Raw genomic sequence first — 18,411 nt, forward strand, 5'->3', positions numbered from 1 at the left:
TGATCCAAGATTTATGATTTTATGATGAAAGATTCTGTTATGCCAAAAGAATGTTGCCTGGCAAGAAATTAAATAAGGAACCAGTAGACGAGACACAGTCGAAAACCAGACATAGTTGGTAACCGTGAAGTCAAAAATGCCAAAACACTAAGCAAAAATGTTAGAACATAAGCCAAAGAATTATAAATAAATAAATAAATAAATAAAGAAAGAAAGAAAGAAAGAAAGAAAGAAAGAAAGAAAGAAAGAAAACATGTTAAAAGTTTGTATTCATAACATTCAGGATGTGCACTCTCAGTCATCCTTGGATAGCAATGCTGCAGTAAGTTACTCACTATACGAAAACCATTAAAAACAAAATGTGAAATAATTTTTATTACTGCAAAACGATATAGAGATTAGAAACAAATTAATGAATTCTACTTGATTTTCTTTGTATTTAATATTGATATCTGGTTAAAATGTTGTCATTAATTTGACTAGTTTCATTCAGTTTACGTCTTGGATCTGTTCATGACGTACTTTAAAGGTTTTTGACTTTCTTGCTATGCCCTTAAGTACGATTTGGGTTTCTTGTTCTGAAATTGTTCCCTTGGCTCTCAATCTCCTGTTTTTAACCTTGGCTAGTTTATATTACCAACTCCTGACTCCTGCTTCCGTTCTCATTTCAGACTGCTGCTATTCATTGCAGTCTTGCACAGGGTTATTGATGGAACCTATAAAGGTCACCGCCATTGTTACTTGGAAACCATCTGAAAGTCTTTAAAATACATTTTGGAACTTGACAAAGTTTAGGGATGAGAACAGTACCATCTCATGAATTTCCTAATTCTGGTGCTTGTGTGTTATTTTCAGAAAAATTGATTACTGAAGAACAGTTATGATGCATTTGGCTGAGAAATATTGCTGATGAAATCAGAACCAGAAGAATGAAGACACTTTCAAAAGAGTGCCAAATATCTTAATAAGATTTCTACTAACCAAAAAATTAACAATTAAAAGACTGAATGCTGGACAAACCAGGCAGGTCCTGTTTTAATTGATTTAATTTCACAATAATTTATAGAGCAGGAAATAAAAACGAAAAGGCAGATGCCCTTACCAAGACTTTATGATACAAATAAGACTACTGGAGTACATGAAAATATTATACCCTCGATAAAGTATTTTAGATTGTGCAGAGAATTTAGTTAATGAACTTATGTTTGCTTAGTCTCAAATCCCTAATCCAGAAAGAGAACTGGAGGGAAAATATTACAGTACGCGCAACCTGAACTAACCTCAAGCATTCTTCAATTGTCGTACTCAACTTGCAAATATATTAATTAAAAATACTAGCTGTGCTACCCATCTTACACTGGCTGAAATTTAAGTAATCAATGTAGACCTTAGCATTATTGTTTGCAGTACACCATGCAATGTGTAAATAATTCTGTGTTATATGCCATGATATTTGTGAAAACAGTGGTAATGTTTGTGATGCACCATCTATTGGAATGACAGAGAAATAGCAACTGGGCAGTCAAATACTTATCCTACTTTACGGTGGATTTTTGAGTTGCATGGTCTCCCCGTCTTTCTGGTCATGGAACCCAATCTGTGTCACAGTTTTGGTGTTTGTTTTAAGAAGCATGGGCTGTGAGGTGAATTTGACTTCAGGATATCATCTACAGGCCAATGGTCAAACTGACAGTCAAACAAGATTAAGAGATGTTTTTTTCATTGAGCCCAAAAAGCCACGCTAGTCTAATTGGATGATACATTGCCTACGAAGGAATTCACATGGAATGTGCTATATCATTTTGTAATTAAAATGACTGTTTTTAAATGCATTGATGGGTACAAAGTGCTAGAGTATCTTTTTGAGCTTTTTCAATGTTCATCTTAAGATACATAAGTCTGTCTGGGACAACTTAAAGATGGCGGAAATCTCTAACATGCAGTTTGCACTCCAAAAACATAAGGTGGACCCAAAGTTTAAAGTTGGTCAGGGGGTATGCATAGTGACTTGGCACATCTGCCTGTGAGTTCCATCCTAGAACATTGCTTCTAGATACATTGGACTGATTCACTATTGAGGATGATGGGTCCTGGGTCATATATTGTCTCACACTTTCGCCCAATGTTTCATGTGTCCCAACTGAAACCAGTTTATTGTAGCCCATATTACAAATCAAGAGTCATCTTCTTCTTCCCCAATTAAGTTAAGCGGAGGTGAGATATATGGGGTTGCAAAAGATTTTGGACTCACATTACTGGGGTACTCATATACAGTAGAATATCTGGTCGTTTGGCTTGAAGTATTGCACTTGGATAAAGGAGATCATGTACACACCCTACTGCTGTTGAATAACTTCCATCATAGACACCCAGATAAACCTGATGGTTGTGCCTTAGGATGAGGGTTATATCATGGTTTTGGTTTTTAAATTTCCTAAAACGTTTCTTGGTGGTTAAAAATACAATTTGAGTGCACAGGAGGCCCAGTAATTAAGTAATTATGTGAATTTCCTAGTTTCAAAATATTTTTAACAATGAAATAAAATGCATTCTCCCATGCCACCATTTTGTTATTGTTATAAGCACCATTTTGAGACCTTTCTGTTAGCAGTTGCTATGCTTTTGTTAGGTAAAGTCAACCAGGAGGTATAAAGGTCAGCATCATTTACTTTCTAGTTGACCAAGTTTCTGGATACAACTTAAAAAACTCTTGCTTGATTTTCTTAGGGATTATTGATCTCTTGTGTGACGGATGGCTAGGGCCCCTACCTGGCCGGGATGCCTTCTTAACTCTTTTAGAGCAGATGTGGACTTTTGTCGACACAAGGTATTGAGGGCAGTAAAAGCCGTAAATGTCAATAAAACTCACTGTTACATTACAGACATGGGTAAACCAGAATGGGCAGTGATCTTAATGCGCATAAGTGAAAAATTATGTGCATGGCTGCTACTGCTCTGTGATATCATACTGGTTTTATAAAACATCAAGCTGAGCTAGGAAAACATGTTTGTCTTAGCTGGATGCAAGGTGAATTTCCAGAAAAATACTTGGCAAAAAAGGTCATCAGAGAACACAGAATATTCTTTATGAAAATGGTTTGAAGAATTTGGAGATGATCAACACTACTCCAAAGACATACAGCTTAGGTGGATTGGCAGTGCTAAAGCTCTGATGTATGCATGTACAATCACATGATGGCAGTGCACATGATTCTTGCTGGAACAGGCACCAGCTTCACCATGACCCTGCTGTGGACGTCAAGGCCAAGTTAGCATTGCCGATATATCTAAGGTGTATGTCTTTGGAGTATAGATGGAAATCAGAGCACCAAGAGGAAACCTACAGAGTCACAGAAAAAACATGCAAACTTCATACAGGGGGCACCCAAGACTTAAACTCTGGTCCCCTTGTTACGAGGCACTATACCACAGTGCTTCACCAGTTTAACACATAATCCCTTGAAATTTACCTTGTTAGGTTTGGTAACTTAAGATTTTTTGACATGTGATCTACGATACATCATCAAATGCTACAACACAATTTACTGGATACTGCAGCCAGGGTTGGTCTTGAGTGCTGGCTAAATTTCATTAAGAACGTCTTTTGAAACTAGACTGGAGCTTAAGAAATTTGCTAGGTTCATTAGGGAACTCATTTTTTAAAATTTTTGGCGGGATTATTATTTTGGGATATTTTTTGTATTGCTTTGGTGACATTCTTGATTTGCCATACCCCCTATGAAATTCACTTTGGTCTCCGCTTCTGGCTTTGGGTGAACATTTTAGTAAGTCATTTCACAGACTACAAGTCTTAGTTAGCTCTGAATATTCTCCTGTCTGATCCTTTAAATTTTGATTGTGTCTTGCTTGCTCTGCACCTATTAGCAAACCTAACAATAATTATTACACAAGTGACAAATTACCTGATAAAACCTTACATAATTAATAAATAAATTATAACATTTAACAATTTATTTCTTAGTATGTCTTTATTCATTGAGAGGTCCAAAGAACTAAATGCTGATATAAAACAGATTGTGGCCTCAAAAATGTAATGAAAACTTTACTATTTTCATTAAAGATAAAAATGTGTGCTGTCTATGTAGTGCAAAAAGAGTCACTGAAATCAATGAATTTGTATGAGAACATACTGAACACAGAAACATGGTCAAGCATGGCAACAATATTAATGTATTAACAATAAGTAGGACAATATTTCTTTGCTTAATCAATTTCCAATTTCTTGTGCTTTGTTTGATTTTTAGTTTATAGTCATTTTATCTCCCTCTTTATTTATTATGTGTGGGCCCTCTTTTTGTTAGCTTTTTTTTTACATTTCAGATGCTCACCATAACTAAATAAGTAAAAAAAAAAATTCCAGTAGACACATTTCTACACAGAAAGGCCTTTCTACTTCAAAAAGAAAAAAAGAAGGGACAACAACACCGTGGAAGTTACTGCCAAGGTCTCTGTGACTCTTTCAGAGGTGCTCTTAAACAAAGTGGACCTTATTTACAATATACAATTTATAATGAAATTAGGGCCTTGGACTTGCATCCTAGAATTTTAAGTTGCTTTTTTGCTAGTTCTTTTTAATGGTTGCATCAATCCAGTCAACAAAGTTAGATACTCGCACATAGACTCCTGGCTTCATGGCATTTGCGCAGCCTATGCCCCAGGATGTCACTCCCTGAAGAACAAAGGCAGTGTCCATGTTGCAAACAAGTGGACCACCGCTGTCACCCTAAGAAGAAAAGATAAATAAATAATGTTAAAAGAGTTATAAGCTTTACGAAGTACAGTTAAATGTTGTTCATGATTGAAATATATTTTCACACACTACTAAATTCTTGTCATAATGACATCTGTGACCATCCTCAGTAATTCATTCACTCTCTTTACTCACCACTTTACTCGGCTATAAAATGCAAGTGTGACAAAAGTCGTAACTGGAATGTTAAAAAAATTATGAAGACACTTTGAGTCTCACTTTGAGTATCCTACTTCTAATAAACTATTAAAATCCATCCATTATCCAACCCGCTATATCCTAACTACAGGGTCACGGGGGTCTGCTGGAGCCAATCCCAGCAACAAACCCCAGGGAGGGCACCAGCCCACCGCAGGGCACACATACACAATTTAGGATAGCCAATGCACCTAAACTGCATGTCTTTGGACTGTGGGAGGAAACTGGAGCACACGGAGGAAACCACATGGAGAACATGCAAACTCCACACAGGGAGGACCTGGGAAGCGAACCCTGGCCTCCTAACTGTGAGGCAACAGCACTACCCACTGCGCCACTGTGCCAGCAACTACTAAAAAAAAAAAAACCTTAAAATTTAGACTATAGTTTGCTTCCAGTATTGATGCAGAGATCACTAAGAAGTAATGGAGTTGATTTAAAATTGTACTTGTATACAGTGGATAATACATTATACTTGAGTACCAAAAATTGAGAAGCCATTATAAACATAACTGATCTCCTTACTATATGACTCATGAGATAAAAAGATTTTACTACAGAAATTGCAGTTCTGTAACAAACAGAAAAGCAGGCCTTACCATATGACTTATGAGCACATAAGAGGAATAGTTAAAAAGGAAATCATTAATACCTAGAGACAGAGACATGTTTACCAACATATTACATTTAAAACAGAAAAAAAACACATCATTCTCAGGGGAATGCTCATTATTTACTCATTTTAAAGACAAAGTATACATGCAATAAATGGTATTTTACCACAAATATGACAGAACTAATTCTAAGTATCATCACTTTAACTATAGGTATATCCACTGAATATGCTGTAGCTTATTTTTACAGAATCAAGAGGAGCCAGAGCTCACATAAATATCCATGCTCATTCACACTTTTAGTTAGAGTTGACATTCAACCTAATCTGAATGTGTTTGAATGTAGCATGCTGTTTGGAATAGTGAATGGCTGGAGCATGCACAAAAATGAGAATTTGCTAATACAGGCTATGACAGAGCAAGATTTTAAACTATTGTTGTGTATTTTGAGCCACCTTGCTGCCTCTGTTACTTTTATAATAAATTTTGATTAATAATTCCTGAACTCAGGATAAACTGCCAGTATTGCAGCACACCAGCTGAAACCAACCACAAAAAAGCAGCAGTGCACAGTGGACACATAAAAGCTGATGTGAGTATAGGGCTTAATCAGAATTTTTGAATAGTATACTTTACTATTATTTGTTACCTGGCAACTGTCAGTACCGCCTTCAATGGTCCCAGCACACATTTCATAAGACTTCACACGACCTGCAAGAAATTCTGGTCGATTGCATACTTTGTTCTCAATAACTGGGAATCCTGTTTCTTTAAGGTAACCATCACCACCAGTACCTAAAACGAGAAGTTAAAAAAAAAAAAACAACTTAGTTAAATGCAATGCATAGACATCAATCTAAGCAAATGGTAGACACAACACATCTTCAATTGGGATTAGCACAGTGAGCAAACACTTGCTTTGGTGACTGGCACAGGTGTAGCTTAGGTCTGAAGACAACCATGTGGTCTGCTAATGCTGAACTAGTAAGCCTCTTTGAGAGAAATTAGAGATACCTAACACTCATACAAACAACAAAGCTAACAGTAGCTGTACTTTAGATGAAGCAAAAATAACAAACACAAGATTTCCATGATAATTTACTTAAGGTGTGGTTTTAAGAGCAACTGGTGTGAGTGATTGCCACAATCCCACAGGGCTTAGTGACTAAGGAAAGAGGAATTAAAAAAAATGCAGCACAGCGAATTGTGCACCTTGCTTTGGTGAGAGACACAGGTGTAGCTCAGGTCTGAAGACAACCATGTGGTCTACTTGTACCAATCCAGTAAGTCACTCTGCTTGAAGCAGCTGTACACATGCTGGCAAAGCTGTACATGTGGGGTGCTGTAAAGCAGCCCTATTAAAGTACAGGTAAATTTCCATGATAATGCAGCATGCCTTTCTGCCTAGTATAGAAAACCATGTTTTCATTCTAATACATCTAGAAAAACCACTACAATGAAAACTCTTGGGAAGCATTGCCTGGTGCTCTTTCATCTTTAAGGTTTTCTTTAATAGCTTTTTCAAAAATCTTATTTTAGAACTCCAATAAGAGTTTAACTGGATTTCCATCTTCTTTTTCCCAAGGATTCTAATAATTCTTAGACTTTTATTTCAACTACAATTTTAATAAATTCAGGTTTTTCTTACTAAATGAAATGTTACTATATTTTAACTTCATTCAGATGGTCATCCTACTCACTTTGCTCTCTGTGTAATCACTTGTCTTAAGTACAGAGGTACTTAAGATTCTACTGCATGAATCCTGTATTGCTTCTGTGCCAGCTAGTCATGTGATGACAAATTAGCCTTAACCAAATCCTATTGTCTCATTATTTCCTCTTTAAACTACTGAATCTCTCCAATCAAGAAATGTGTATGCTGTACATTATATTGTATACCAAATTATGTTGTTTTCTATATTTTGCTGTATGACCAGGAAGTAGAGGGTGTAGACTATACATAGACTGTAGAGACTGAACAATGTGGCAATGATACAGGACTCAGGCTCTAAGACTATAGTTGTGGTGACATGTATTGCTCACACCATTTCTACTATGATTTCATCATGCTAATCAGATATGGTTAATATCTTCTCAGGATTTGCTTTAAACAATACTTATGTTTATAAATGGTCAAATGAAATCATTTCTCTCTTTAGTTTCATTAGTTCATGTACTGCATGCTTTGAAGACATTATGTGCTCTGGGGAGTCTTTAAATATTTAAATACAAGAGTAAATAAGGTAAATCAAAAGATAAATTAAATAAATGTAAAATAACACTGTCAGAAGAGAAGCTACCTCAAACATCCATGTTTGTCATCCAGGGAAGACCACATTCACATACCTTTTGTTTCACCCCAGCCAGTCACATAACATTCTGTTCCTGTTGGTACCATATAGTCCTTCTTCGGCAAGCAGGCTGGCAAGACTGCTTTGTTGATAATAGCAGGTCTGAAATAAAATTGTTTAGCTGATCTTTCGTCATTTCAAGGTGTCAACAGAGCTGAAAACATCAAACTTGAGGTTTACCTGGCTAATTTAATTAAAGCAATATCTACTCCATTTGGCCCCAAAACCAGTTTCTCAACATCAAACACCTGCTTAGTGTCCTCCAATGCTTTTTCAGTTTGTATGCCAAGATATACTTTGTATGCAGATGGTCTTGTGGATCTGTAAACAACAGAATGAAACAGTAATACATTATCACCTGAAAAAAATGAGTAAGCCTTAAACAGTCACTGAAATGAAGGTTATGGGTAACAAAACAGGCAGTGGACTAGTAAATAATTTGGTTAAGTTTCATTTGTAAAATTAAGGCAGTGGGAGCTTATCTGTAGAATGGATGGGCTGCTTCAATATCTAATAAATACAGAGACTACCTCTCTTCTGAAGAAATGATTTATCTGAAATATGGCTTTATCCACTTATCATTCTCCATTGAGGGACACATTACAGATGACCTCCATATATATCTATGATAATGTCTATGATGATCTCTGTTACCCATGGTATAGATTTCCTTGGGTAAGCTTACCTTTCCAAACAGTGAGCAGCAGTGAGTATCCATTGTGGGTCAATCAGAGTTCCTCCACAGAAGTGGATGTGGAAACTGAAATAAAAGCATTGGTTAAGTTGATTTTCATAGTCATTGTTTTTTGTTTTTAATAAGAGAACAAAATAAAGACAGTAAAGCACAATTGAGTCAGCAGTACCATAGTAAGTAAATAATTAGCCAGCTTTGTAACTGTTAATTAAAAAAAATGACTGGCTTTCACAGTAAGGAAAGACATAAAGGTATACCAGATAACTACAATACATCACAGCAGGGCAATGAACATTGGTGTTAGGAAGAATGTGAGGTAAAAGCACAAGAAAAAAAGAAGGGCAATTAAGCAATGATAGTATTGATAGCTGTGTTAAGTTAGAAAGAAAGGTATGGTTGAATCCTTAGTGAAACAGACAGGTGTAAGAGAGATAGAAACACTGGCTGGCGGCTCAAAGTGGTCAGTAGCAAACTGTAGAAAGTGTGTGGCCTTGAGAGAAATACAGAGGTTTAGAGAAGCTATTAGGTTTGTTAAACTCATAAATTATTTTATATGTATTTTAAAAGGGCTTAATTAAAATGCAAAAAAAAAAAATAATCATGAGGCCAATACAATGCATGTTCTGCATGACACTGGACTTGCTAGAAGATGAATTTGGTGAGATGCTAGGTCACTGAACTTGAGGAGGAGGGTGATAGCCTGTGTTGTAGTAAAGAACTGACAGATAATGCCAGGTGTCCATTAGGGAGAGATTGTGCTCCTCCAAAGTGCTATCAGATCTGAAATGTAGAAACAGGTAGGTCACAGTCAAGTGTAAGTCAAGGCAACAGGTGCATAATGGCCAGTGGCATCAACCCATGAGTATGAGGTTTTTAACCATTTTCAGGACCTTGTGGAACTGGATGGTGTCCTCTGAAACAGACAAGTAGTAATAATGAAGGGTGCAATCATTAGAGGGACTAAAATGCCGGCTTGCTTCAAGGACAGTGAATCTCATACAGTGTATTGCCTTTCGGGTGAACAGGTAAGAAACCTAACTGGATGGGTAGACAGACTTTTGACTGGAGTGGGGCTAGATCAGTCGTCATTGTTCATTCTGGAGCAAATGACATATGTAAGGGGAGACTGTCAGTTTTTAAGCCACAGCTTATTGAGGATGTTTGTATTTGATTAGAAACCATTAGGAGTTTGTTTTAAGCTTCTCAATGCAGACAGTATTTACAATATACACCCTTTAAATAATATTAAAAAGTCAAGCAGCTATGCTATAGTCATGGGAGTCATGAGGGATTTTAATTGCTCAAATATTAACTGGTTAGTCTTACAAATAGCAGAACAAAGGAGCAGATGTTTTTGGATGTAATCAATAACTGTTTTTAATACAGTATGTTAAAACACTAACACTAGAGGGAAACCTGTCTAGATTTAGTGTTCTGTAATAATTACAATAGGAGTCAGGAAATACATGTGCTTGAACTATTAGGATTTAGGGATTATTATATAATACATTTCACTGCATTTAGGTATACATTTTCAAAAACAAAAACAATTAAGTTGAATTTTAGTAGGACTAAATGTGGCAAAGACCATAAAAAATAAATTGGCCTTCAAGTGTGAAGAGAGATAAAAAGAGGTATGGCAGGTTTGAAAGTGTTTGAGATATAATGCAGAACAAGTTTATTCCAAAATGTAGAAGCAGTAAAAAAATTAAAGAGAACTCAGTACTTTATCAGTAATAAGGAGGAGGTAAGGAGGTAAATGAGTAAATGTGAAATTACAATGGAAAAAACGACTGTATAAATCGAGGAGAGAAGAGATAAAGGGCACTTGAAGAGAAATGATTCAGAAAAGACCAATAATTGACCCAATGAGATTTTTTCAATAGTTTAGTAGTAAAAGAAAAAGGTGAAGAGTATAAGGAATTGTAAAGGAAGAAAATGCTTATGTTTTTGAAGCAAATACTCTGCACTTACTTTTTCTCTGAAGTTTACACTTATGAAGAAGTTAATAATTTCACAGAAGTAACAGGCACTAGTAAGGATGTAGTTAATAATTTGCTTTTATTGAATAGACTTATGTTGTCTGGATTCCACTGTAACAATATAGCATATCCTGGATTTTCTGCCCTTCCACCTTTAACGTACATCCATCTCCAAACAGCATCTTGAATTTCACGTTAAGATCACTTGATCATTAACCTTTCATTTGATACCTTATCAAAATCCTTACCTAAAATAATTGAATAGAATAGAATAGAATTCTAGCATCTGCACACATGCTGATTATTTGCTAATATACTTGTTCATGACAGGTGATACTCAATCTTTTAACAATTGCTTTCATTAATTTACTAATGATGCACATTAAGCTTTCTGGCCTAGTTTTTATATCCACAATAAAGATGGCATGACTTGCTAATCTGGTGCTCTGTTTGTCTCATATCTGAATGTTTAAATTCTTACTGTAGTGATTAAACCTTTAATATCAGCTGTCATTAACAAACAAGGAAAAAATAAACTTAAATAAAAAATATCCAGACGCAACAAAGTGTGAGAGCTTCAATCAAGTGAAAGTGAAGGCATGCCTTGACAGCAGTGGCTGTCAGGAAGCCAAATGGAGCACAGAAACTCTGATCTCATCTACTGTGAAGAGTACCATACAGCCATAAATTAAACTGAAAGTAAGAATCATACTTTTCTTGCATATTTTATAGACGAAAACAGCACTAAAAAGAACAATGTGGAAATAAGGTAATTCACAAATCCAGTGCAAATTGGACATTGAAGTATAAAATTAAACTAAAGCACGTCTCAGAAAAAAAAAAATTTGTAGTGCTGCATTACCTGTATTTCTGATGTTAAATACAAAAGGAGAGAAAATGGGAGAATGTCCGAATGAAGCAGTGGACAACACAATTTGTGTGGGAACTGTTAGGAAAGATTATCTTGGGACTTTGCAGTTCTTTTTTGCCTCAACTGGCATACAGCTTTTTAAGCAATGCACATTGCTTATTTATGACTGAATGTGAACATGAGCATGAGAAGATAACCAAATACTGGTAAAATCAAGATGAGATTCTAAGATCCCATTGTGAGACCAACTGTGTATGAAGCTGGAACTTTTTAATGTGTTTTACCTTGTACGCAGACTGGCTTGCCAAGGCCATGAGTGTGGATTTGAAATGCAACCTCCCACAATGCGACCAAAACATCTTCTTGGTTTCACAGAAGGGTTTCCACACACTTGGGAATCTGTCAAAAACAAATGTTTCCAATTTGCTCAAAAAAATTTTACTATCATTTTTACCTTCACAATTAATTAGCAATAAGCTACTTACTCTAAATACAGTACAAATCAAATGTGTTTGCCAATATTGATACTTGCCCCCACTGTCCAGTTTATTAGGTTCACCTGCTCTTTCTACAAAAGTAACATTATCATATGTGATGTCATCTGTACAAAGGGGGAGGTAGATACTAGTGGAATGTATCTGTGTATAATTCAACAGATTGAATGTCAGTATTCAAATATAGCTTGAACATATTTGAGAACAGTTATTCTTAGGCAACAAATTACATTTGATTGTAAAAGGCTTTTTGCTTTATCTAAAACTGTTAAGCATCCATCACAGCAAACAAAAACTGTCTTTCTTTCTCATAATTGACAATGAAAAATAACTGTCCCATTCTGGAAATTTTATTTTAATATTATACAGGCTTAAAAGTTACATTTTAAAAAGTATTTTCATGTTTAGCTACATCAGGCAACACATGGTGTTGCACACGGTCTTATTTTTATTTAGCCATTAGTTTTACAAATAATGCTTAAAGCTTTGAGGAGTGATAAAAAACATTTAGGTCTCCAGTATTGATTTTTGCTACATTTGTAAAGGGAGGAAACTCAGTTTAATTAAATATTAAATTAGAGTTAAGTTTGTCAACCTAGGAGTTTTCTGACACTCAAAAAGAACGTTTTGCAGATTTTTTAAAAATATAAACACATAATTGTAGTGAGTATGACATTAAGATCATTACAATGTGATATTTAATTCTATAAGTTTCATATGTGCATTACAGTCAGTGTAAAATGTGTCTAGTTCATATTATCATTGATCATATATGTGCAGAGAATCCATTTTAGAGAAGCGGTTTATTTTTAAGTGTCACTTTTGTTTGAAGGCTACAATTTCAGACATACGTGGATACTGAGGAAAGTTGTTGAAGGTACACGTTGAGTAAGAAATTAAATATCTTTTTATTTATTCTATATTAATGTCTCTGGTAATATATTAAAAAGCATGTACAATACAAATGTACATGTAGCATTCAAATATTTACTTATTTTAAAAATGAATATTCAAAAATGTATTTTGGGTGATTTGACAGCCATAAGAAAACAAGAAAGAAGAGGTGGATTTGAAGGCATCATGATTGGCACCAGAAGCTGTAATGATTGGGGAATAACAACCTTCTGGAGTTTGTTATTTATGACAGTGTCATAAATGCATCAAGAATGTATTAAAACACATTTAGTCAATGTGTCCATAAAACAGATCATTAATGAATGTGGCCAGTGGATGTTGCCAGGTTAGTAACAACCGAGTACAACAGTGGTATTGAAAGACCTATTTCAGATTGCACTTGTTGTATGTACTACGTCATGGAAGGATTATAGCTAGGGACACTTCAACTGAGTTCTGCTGTTGTCAGTGAGAAACAAGAAGGTGAGGTAAATGTGGCCTTAAGAACACTGATGAACTGGAACATTAACAGGAGTTCTAGTTCTTTCTGATACACACTGATCCTGAGAAAATCTCATGAGTCAATGGATTAAAGCTGCCAGATGCCAGTAATGCTGGCTGGACATGGTACTGTAAAGGTGTAGAGTATGTTTTTATGACATTAACCTCTTAATATTAGAGTAATATTTGAATGCCAAATATTATGAATGAACATTTTTGCCGGAAAACTGATTAAACTGGAAATGAGCTCTGTCAGTAAGATAATGATCACCAGTTCCCCATATCTTAAAGAACTCATTTGTCTGTGGGAAGAATATCTGATTTGGCAACAGTTAAAGTACACCTTGGATTTTGACATGGGTCAACATCTCTGTGCTATTTTTCAAAAACTTAAGTCTATGAAATGACCAGTAGAGGCTGACTTAAGGGCAACTATAGGACCACCTAGCAATTAAGTAGGGATACCTAATACACTGCTTATTATTTATTTTGTTTATAGTTATGTGGTTGCCACTATTTTAGATGTTTACGCATGTCCCCAGAGATTTTTGTTTTGATCAGACATAACTGAAAGGAATCTAAATCAGCGATAAAACATATTTTTTAATGAAGTTAGTGCAAAATTTTAACAAGAAAATTTACCACACTGTGGAATTTGACAGTAATCCCATTTCCTAGCTGGATCAGTTGTGTAGCACCATGGTCCATTCACATCTCCATCTGGATTTCTACAATACTACAAAAAAGAACAAGGAAGAAAAAGAGATATCACAGCAGCGTAACATTTATTGACAGTTTTTACAGCTATTGACAAACCGTATCCTTTGGCTAACTGAAATTTTAGCCATGAGAACTTTTGTTGAGAAACTTCAGTGTTCTACCCTCATTTTATCAAAGGAATTTTGAGCAAAATAACAGTAAGAATGGAATCTTTTCAAAGACTCAGCCAGCAAACAAGACATTTGCTTGAGAAGTGGATTTGCAAGAGCAAAGTGTACAACATAATTCATTTAGATTTTCAAAAAGCCTTTCATTATGTCCCACACCAAAGATTAATTTTGATGCTAGAAGGAATTAGCTTCTAAAATAACATAAATTGAATTGCAGGTTTGTTAATGGGAAGCAACCGGTCTAGAAAAAAGGAAAATGCTCCACATGGTTAAAGATTTGGGAATGAATTATTGATGGTATTTCTGGATCATTATGCACCATTCTGATCCTCACACTACAAGAAGACATAACAGCAACTGAAGCTATTTAAAGAGAAACCAAAGGCATCCCTTGATTAATCAGAGAGGTGTAATTATACTTCTTTAGTCTTGAGAAGAGAATGTTATGTGGGGACTTCATCAAATTCTTTAAAATGCTCAGTGTGACATAGTCCCGTGGTATTATTGTGAATGAAAAGTAAAGATCAGGGATCCGATTTATAAATGAAAATATGATGGGAGAAGTTGCATACATATATATGGCAACTATGACCTAAGTGTGTGCAACATTTCAGAGAAACTGTAAAATGATGACACCCTTGATCAAGACAGGAAATGCAGCCATGTATATAATAATAATAAAATAATAATTCCTTTTTTTATATAGCGCCTTTCCCATGCTCAACGGCAGGGTATACAGTATATAACATTGTACAAACCAAATAAATAAATAAATAAAGAAGATTACGACAGTGAATTAGAGAGAAAAAATATGTATAATATATATAATACTACATGACACCGAGCTGTTATTATTATGTACATTGATGTGACAAACATGAAATCTCAAAAGTTATGAATATGAATATAGATAAATGTAGACTTTTATTTTAATTGACTTGTAGGAGAGGGAAAATGCTTCATATTTGCACAGACCTTTTTTGGTTTTCCTCAGTTTATATCAGCTACATGTTGTTGCTTCTCAGGATTAGAAACTAATGCAATCCCTTATTGTCAACAATTGCATTAAGTAATAACAAAGGTGTAATTCACACAACCGATAGATAGATAGATAGATAGATAGATAGATAGATAGATAGATAGATAGATAGATAGATACTTTATTAATCCCAAGGGGAAATTCACATACTAAGGGGAAATTCACATATGCCAGCAGCATGTGAATTTCCCCTTGGGATCTATCTATCTATCTATCTATCTATCTATCTATCTATCTATCTATCTATCTATCTATCTATCTATCTATCTAAAAGTTCATTCCCTTTGTATATGACCATTTGCATTGTCTTCAAACAGTGCCAAATAAGCCATGTTGTGTCAAACCATTAGGCTATACATTTGTTGTAGGGCATAAGATAATAGCTTTCTGTACACTGGGAGTGAATCACACCTTTGTTATTACTTAATGCAATTATTGACAATAAGGGATTGCATTAGTTTCTAATCCTGAGAACCAACAACATAGGGATTGGCAGGAATTTTTTGTCTATGATGATTGGTGTTGCTTGTGAGCTGATTTAGTTTTCCAAGAGCCATTCTCTTTTGACTATAAGCTAAATTGCTCCAGCCTGTAGAAAGACAGATTGCCCAAAACTGGGCTATACGAATTCATATTCTGTTGCATGCCCAGTTGTAGAGCACACCACAGGACTCATCAGATGCAGGTGTTTGTATATATGTCAGGTTGGAGGCTCCTATACTAGTCAATGAAGGTCTACATTATCTTGACTGCATGAGCTGTGCCACATAATCTGGCATACAGGTTTTACCTGATTCTTCTGCAGCTCTCTCATTTGCCACATCTGCACATCTGGAATAATACTACATAATAGGTCATCTTCAATTACAGGTACTATCCAGAGGTCTAAATCAGAGAGAGAGAGCATATATGCTTTTTTCTGCCCCTTTGCACTCACACTTTGCTGTTGATGAGCAATCCACTTTTTCGACTCTGCCATTAAGTTGTTCCCTATTATTATTATTAATCATTTTATTAATATTATTATTATTACTATGTTGTTTCAGGCAAGGTGTGTCTGGTAAAGCTCACTACATTCATGGCAGCAGTAACATCATGCCATTTAAAGTATTTGCACTTGTTTAGGCCAACAAATAAAAGTTCTTTTCATGCCTCTACTTCATTGACAAGAATATCTGTCTCTCACTCTTCAAAGTTTTTGCTCTTTGCCTCTAATGTGTTGTTGCCATTGACGTACAAAGTTCATTATTATGCTCTATATTTGTTTTTTTCTGGGTGGCAACTGGGTGGTTCAAAGTGTGTTCACATATGGTTATTTACAAGGTGATTTATAAAGGTAAATTACATACAAATGTGGGTTTAAATTTTTTTTCAAACACATTTTCTTTAATGATGTATGTTTATTTTCACACTCACTTGCAGTTTTATAAATTAAATCCCTGAGATTTAAGAACAGCACAGATGGCATAACCAAGAAGAAAAAGAGACTGTGCAAGCAAAACCAAAGACCAAAAACATAATCAAAACTCAAAGAGTTAAAAAATCTAGTGCTAGGGCTTGCTTATTTAGAAACTGACTATATAGTCATGAAGAAAAAGAATGTGTATCCGCAAGAAGACGGGAGGCGGTCGAGAGAAAGGCAGAGAAACTGTGTGGCCTGGACATTGGGGGAATCTGTGCAAGAGGCACTGGGGTTTGTGTGCACGTTAAATTTGTATATAATAGTTGTAAAATAAATAGTGTGTGGTGGAATTATGTTGTCCGTCTGCCTGTGTCCGGGTCCCAGTCCACAGTGGCGTAGTCGTTAGGATGATCCGTCTGGTACAAGACGGGGACCTGCTTTTACAACAAATATGTCTGTGGACGGCCCGGCGCAGCAGTGGACCCCAAACATTGGCTGCAGGAGCGGCCCGTACACAACCCCGTGGGAGCAGTTAACCCCCAAGACTGCCGCCGGACCGCAGAATGGCCATCCCCGGGTGCGGAGGAAGAACGGGCGTCGCCGGAGCGCAGCGGGCTCCGAGGGTCGCGCTGTCGGGACGGACAGCCAGGCTGCCGTTGCGACGCAGAAGGCCACACCGAGGCAGGGGCCTCGGCATGACGGGATCCGGGAGGTGAGTGCCCTGCCCTGCAGTAATCGGCCCTTCGGGGTCGCACGTACCTTGTTTTCTACAGGGAGGGACGATCCGGATCCGCGTCCGTGGCAGGAGCACGCCGGGCCACGGGCTGTCGGCAGCGCGACGCTGGCAGCAGAGGAGGCTGCGAAGCTGTGAGGAGGCACGTCACCGCACCCAGAGCAGGGGAGACAAGATGGCCGCGGGCCGGATGTCCCACACGCTGACAGGCACAGGATTGGCCGGTGTGTCTTCTGTGCCCGCCAATGACGGTACAGAGGCAGGACCAAGGAACGCCAGTCTCGTGACTAGAAGAGACCCGATTGGGCCAGAGGGAGTGGCCTACAGGAGGCAGGCGACGAGTGGTGCTGATGGACGGGTAAGCCCACCGGCGTCTGTCTCTCTGTTTCCACCAGCGGCTCGGCGCGAGCCAGAGGAGACCCTTCGGCCTGCCGAGTTGCCTTTATTGCAGATGCTAAGTGCTCTTGCTGTCCAGTTGGAGAAGCTGCAGGGGAAGGTGGTCGTGTCGGAAGAGACGCCGTATGAGAAGGAGGATCGGCGCGACGCTGGAGCCTGTGGCCAGCAGGGTACTGCGGGGAAGGTAGGTGACGCCGTCCCCGTACAGCATGAGGGGGGATTCGCTGAACACGGCCGTGACTGTTTAAAGGAAGACCGGCAACAAGTAGGCAATTCCCCAATAGCGGACGCGGCGGTGCAGACGGCCAAAGGGGCGAGGAGAGCGAACACGCATGGGCTGGTAGGACAGGGGCTGATGAGTGCCCTGGGTCCTAGCGCCCTGCGCTCCAAGCCCGCGGCAGTCTCCTGTCGCTCTGCAGGGACGCAGACGGAGCTGGATTTGAGCTGTTGTCATGCTCAGACCCAGACCATCAAGGCGTCCAAGAAAAGAAGGAGGAACCGAGGGGTGAATGCCGGTTTCTCCGATAGGAAGGGGCGTCTCGCTGGGTGCGAGCGTCCAGAGCAAGGCCGTCCTCTGCGGA

At 37.4% G+C, this 18,411-nt stretch overlaps 1 protein-coding gene across 1 annotated transcript in view; it reads right to left on the reverse strand.

Annotated features, from left to right (window-relative positions):
- Window positions 1–3,967: 3,967 nt before the first annotated feature.
- Window positions 3,968–18,411, reverse strand: part of plg (plasminogen) — a 62,900-nt gene continuing 48,456 nt past the window's right edge. Inside the window, exons 13-19 of the mRNA XM_039748760.1 lie at window positions 14,013–14,106; window positions 11,766–11,880; window positions 8,620–8,694; window positions 8,115–8,255; window positions 7,930–8,036; window positions 6,233–6,378; window positions 3,968–4,744 (exon numbers count right to left, since the gene is read on the reverse strand). Of these exons, the coding sequence (XP_039604694.1) occupies window positions 4,583–4,744; window positions 6,233–6,378; window positions 7,930–8,036; window positions 8,115–8,255; window positions 8,620–8,694; window positions 11,766–11,880; window positions 14,013–14,106 (840 nt within the window). The 3' untranslated portion in view covers window positions 3,968–4,582. The remainder of the gene's footprint in view (window positions 4,745–6,232; window positions 6,379–7,929; window positions 8,037–8,114; window positions 8,256–8,619; window positions 8,695–11,765; window positions 11,881–14,012; window positions 14,107–18,411) is intronic.

This window comes from Polypterus senegalus, chromosome 3 (assembly GCF_016835505.1).
Source record: "Polypterus senegalus isolate Bchr_013 chromosome 3, ASM1683550v1, whole genome shotgun sequence".
In the NCBI taxonomy this organism is placed as follows: domain Eukaryota; kingdom Metazoa; phylum Chordata; class Cladistia; order Polypteriformes; family Polypteridae; genus Polypterus; species Polypterus senegalus.